Source organism: Habropoda laboriosa, unplaced genomic scaffold (genome assembly GCF_001263275.1).
Source record: "Habropoda laboriosa isolate 0110345459 unplaced genomic scaffold, ASM126327v1 scaffold61, whole genome shotgun sequence".
Lineage (NCBI taxonomy): Eukaryota > Metazoa > Arthropoda > Insecta > Hymenoptera > Apidae > Habropoda > Habropoda laboriosa.
The window spans coordinates 475,976-481,141 of NW_017100203.1; the positions used below are offsets into that span (position 1 = coordinate 475,976).

At 31.6% G+C, this 5,166-nt stretch overlaps 2 protein-coding genes across 2 annotated transcripts; both read right to left on the reverse strand.

The window, feature by feature from the left end:
- Positions 1-40: 40 nt before the first annotated feature.
- LOC108570559 (peroxisomal biogenesis factor 3) lies at positions 41-1,153 on the reverse strand. Its single transcript, XM_017932434.1, has one exon. The coding sequence runs from the start codon at positions 1,151-1,153 to the stop codon at positions 41-43; it is 1,113 nt and encodes a 370-aa protein (XP_017787923.1).
- Positions 1,154-1,241: 88 nt separating this feature from the next.
- LOC108570563 (mitochondrial import inner membrane translocase subunit Tim8 A-like) lies at positions 1,242-2,254 on the reverse strand. The gene is made up of 3 exons (XM_017932439.1): positions 2,218-2,254; positions 1,835-2,084; positions 1,242-1,458 (listed from the first exon to the last, which is right to left on the reverse strand). Exons 2-3 carry the CDS (start codon positions 1,925-1,927, stop codon positions 1,261-1,263), a joined length of 291 nt encoding a protein of 96 aa, XP_017787928.1. The 5' UTR covers positions 1,928-2,084; positions 2,218-2,254; the 3' UTR covers positions 1,242-1,260.
- Positions 2,255-5,166: the final 2,912 nt, after the last annotated feature.

Sequence of the window (5,166 nt, forward strand, 5' to 3'; positions counted from 1 at the left end):
TATTCTTTTGTATACAGTTTTTATTTTTATATTATTAAAATTAAAAACTGAATGCTTCATAAACATTTGCCCCAAGTGTTTTAAGTTCACTATTTGTTACAAGGTATTGTAGTAAATCATTTTGAAAGTCTTTTGATGTTTGTTTATCTGGTATTTGTCCATTTATAATTGGTATTATTTTAGCCATTGGCATTGAAACTTTGTTAATATTAGTAAATAAACATGACTCATCCTTTATGTTATTCTGATTTGATGTTCCTGGTACAGAAATACCATTTTGAGTAACTTTACTATTTTCTATTGTAGGTAAACCATCAAAGAATAAAGCAATGCGATCCATTAATAAACTAAATCCTTTCCTAACATTACTTTGTGTCAAATTTTGTACTTCTTCACTTTCCAGAAGATCTAGGGTTTCATCTACTAATTTCAACAGTATATGTGAGTTGTGTTCTTCAGAGGTTTGATTTAGCATATATTCAGCAAGATTTTTTAAAGGATCCCTTGAACTATCTGTAGACATAGAAGATGTTAAAGCCCAGTATATTTCTTCTATATCTCTTAAAGTCAATTCATCTTTCAAAGATATTGAAGCTGTTATTTCTGCAACTTTATCTTTTATAAGTAAACTCAACTCTTTGATGCCATCATATATGAAGTTACGTGAAATTGACATGTATTTAGTCTGTGTAACATTATCTGTAGTTGTACCAGTAGAATTCTGAATATCCTTGTACGCATGACCACCCATTACATTAAACTGAATCCTTAATAAAGTTGCTAACATAGCATAGGAATAAACTATTACTGCAGATCTAGTAATTGCTAAAACTTTCAGCTCATTCCAACATGCTACTTTATCAGGGCAACCACTTCTAAGTTTATTTACAATAACTTCAGTATCCAAAATTTTTATTATAGAATCTCTTAAAGTTGATATGAGGGACATTATAACCTGACTGCATGTTCTTTCTGTACATTGAAAGTATTGCCATCGTTTTGATCTTTCCAGCATATCTTTTATCTCTTTTTCTTGCCATTCTCGAAGTTTACGTGCTGTATGTCTTATGAAAGCAACACCACCAACAATGATACCTCCCACTATAAACTTTCGTCTATGACGACTTACAAACCCACGAATGCTTGAGAACATTTTTTAAAATAAATTGTATGAAATATGAGATATGAAGTACTATATAATATATATCATAAATAGTGACAATATATTTGTATGGGGATAATTGTGAGTTCTCTTGATTATTAAATAGTTTGCTCTACATCCATTTTCTTAGGATTAACTAAAACCATATTTCTGACTCTATATGCCATAAAATTGTTTATATCAATAAAACAGTTTAGACAATTCACAAGACAATCGTGAGTTCTTGAATCCAACGAACGGCCAAGTGTTTCAACACAGAGTTCCCAACAAATTTCAGTTAATTTCTGTGCCAATGTCTGAAAATAAACAAAAATATATTTAATATGTTAATATTAATAAAGTTATATTTACACATGTTTTGTATATTGAGTAATTTATTTAAAGAATTATCTCTTTATTTGCAAAGAAGTATGTGCATATTTGTGTGTAATGCGAAATATTAATACATATTATTACCATATTGCTAAAAAATATGATTTAAGTACAGTCACACATTTTTAGAAAAAAAAAAAAAAAAAAATGGTAACTATTGTTATGTACAGTATTAAGTCCATCAATATTTTGTATACTCTATATAATAATAAGTACTATCGTGAATAATAATAATTTCATGGACGTATGAATTGGAGAATTCTTTATGAGCCGTAAACGGATAGTAATTTTAAAGCTAACCTGAAACCGTTGATTTTTCCTTTCTGGCTCTATGAACGCTTGAAATTGCTCGTCGACCGCACCTTTCGACCTTTGCTCCTCCATAAATCTCATTCTTTAATTCTCACCGTGCTTTTCACAGTGAAATAATGGAAACATTTGACCTTTATACCATTATCATTCTTAGGAGTCTTATCGGCTTTTACATGGGTTAACGGTTATTAAGGACCGTATAAAATTATAACTGCATTGGTTAGTTTTACTGGAAAAACTGGAATTAATCGGGACAAGTTAATAATGACAAAATTCCAGATTAGCATTAAATTTTATACTCATAAAATGAAAATTGGATATTTTTCATACAGTTAAAAAGAAAATGCAATTTGTGATTATCCAATACTGACCTCTACAGGTGAAAAAAATTGCATTGCATAAGATGCAGGTATGCATAGTCGATAAAGTTGTTCATATAATTAAATGTATATGCACAGACAATATATAGAGATTCTATACTTTGCGTGTGATGTTTGTAAAAGGTGAACTAATCATTTTTAAATATTTGTTTAATAACCTGTGAATAAAACGAACACAAATTTTTACTTGTCAGAGTACTGTTTTATCAATTAAGTTATTTAAATATTATTAATCTTATTTATCTTTAAACCATAGACGAAATATAGAATAGACCTTTTACTTAATGTATTTTTTTGTCACACAATTTTGGTACTCTGGAGCACCATTATCATTTGTATTATTTCCAATGTAATTGATTCAACATGGAATAAGATTACAACACTAACAGTGATCAGAATTACAACTAAATATGTGAAACATGTTACACCTCAATTATGCTTATAACTTTATAATCGTAAGCATGGCGAGGAAAGGAATATTCTCGCAATGAATATTAAATTAAATATAAACACAGATTGTGGCATCAACTCAATTGTGTTTTTGCTTAATCGTCTGGTAAATTTACCAACTTCGATGGTTAAGTTGTATGTAATTCCTAAAGTCACCACTCTAAATCGTAGAGAGCGTAACGAAACCTCTGATTTTTTAATAGGTCGGTACTTCAGTTTGTGTGATATGAATATCTCGGCTGTGATACGAAGTCCCATAAGATGAAAGCTCTATTCTATACCTTGACTGTGTCTAAATTCTCCATCTGAACTAACTGGCACCTTCATTTTAAAAACTACAGTATGATTTACGCATACATAATTCTAACGTAATTTAAATCATTTTCTGTTCCCAATGGTCATGCAAAATTTGATCAACCATAGACGGCTGACTCAAAATATTGTAATAAATGACATGAAACATACTACATTATGGTACAAACGACTTTATTTACCAAAATTTTGTCCATTCAAGTTTATTTTTTGCGATAATTGCAATGAATCGCGATAATATAACTTTCCCAGTTAAAATTAGTTAAAAATCCGTAAAATGATGTAGGCGGACAGATAAACCACGAATTGAAGGAAAGTTCTAGAAAAAAAATATCGCTTAAAAGTGAGAGAAACTTAATTTTCCTTATCTGCTTGCGAAATATATACTTTTGAGATCATCAAAATAAACATAACGATCGTTGATAAGTGACATAACGAAGAATGTAAAGAATGTACTTATAATTAGCGTAAAAATACTTTTAATATTTCGTAATATAAACAATCACAAAGTATCGTGAACATAGATAATAGGCTGGATATAAAATATGTTGCAAAAGTTCTATTGTGAGACTATATAATATTAAGCGTATTACAAATATTAAAATTTAATAACTTTTTTTCCGAAAATAGAATTTTATTTATTCACAGTTTTGCTGCAAGAAATTGAATTCTCATCACTTACATATATCTCTTTAGTATATTTCAATAAATTTTAAATCTATTCTCCACTTATTTACAATTTGACATTTTCAATGAAATATACGATGACAAACTGTAAAATTAATTCTACCCGTGTGTAGAACGCTGATCCGTATGCCTACTCATGCTTCCTCCAAAATGAAAAATAATCACCAATTCAATAATCTTGTATTTGAGATCTGTTACCTTTCTATACACTCTTCTTTCTTTCATTTATAATCAAACTATCGCACCAAGAACCTTAAAGAAGAAACATCAATTTATTGCGCTGGTAATTCCAGATATCCCATTGTACACTTAAAAACATTCTATATTATTTACTTGCACAACCTATTAATAAATCATTTATATTGACTTTAAATTCATGCGTTGGCTGCGGAACGATTATAGACGTTGCACGCGCCGTTTCGTCGGCAGCCACACATGCGCGAGTATGCACTGAGATTAAGTGTGCAAGCCACGTGGAGGCATCGCAAATGACCCTGATTGGTTGCAGATCTTCGTGATCTTTGCCGTGGTGAGTGGCGGGGGGGAGCATTGTGACGGTCGAAAAAGGTCGGAGGACCAGAAGGGATGGGAAGATGAAGGACGCTCCTTTCAGCTGAGAAACCGATCGGGAGTGGGGAAGTTGGCTACACGTGCGACTTCCTTCCCCTTCTTTCTCTGACCTCCTCGTTCCGTCTTTTGCCTTCCAATTGTGCTGCTGTTCACTCTCTCTCGCTCCTAAACATGCCTTTCTGCACGCACTACCAAATCATTACGCGACCCTTATTTCACGCCTTCCTGGAAGACACCAGAAGACGTTTAAACGATTTCAATATTCTGCAATCTATACAAGAACAAAAAGAGGAAGCTTAAAGTATTATCGTTAATAATCAGAAGCGTTCATCTTAAGGCACTTCACTCGAAGTACATTTGGCCGTTCTGGTCGATGTTTTAGCACATACCAGGCATATACGTGCTATTATTTCTCATACCACTGAAAGCATGTAAATGTGTTCGTGTAAAAATTTCACTCAAAGTTGGTATCTAGATTTTGGGGAGATTTCGGCGATTTTTAATATAATCAGTTTTTGTATTTTCAATGATCTGGAAAATAATTGTACATATACACTTAAATGAAACATACAATCTTTCACTTTTTTCGCACAAAATATAAATACAGTAAGGAATTGAATTTCAAATATTTTTGTGCTAACATTTGAAAATATTGATCCCCTTATGAAGTGGATCGTACGTTTGGGAAATGAAGTGAAAGTATCGAGCGAAAAACGAGTTGAATGTCTGATGAGTCGAGTACAGCTGAAAATGAAGCGCATCATGTATGTACGTAGTTAAAACTAAATTGGCTCGACGAAGGGTTTCCGTACCTTCTCTTTGACCAGACGATGTCATAAAACTTCAACCGTTTAAATAACATGTTGAAATTTTTGTTGCATAATATAACGATATTTTTAAAATGTTATCGGTAAAATGAAG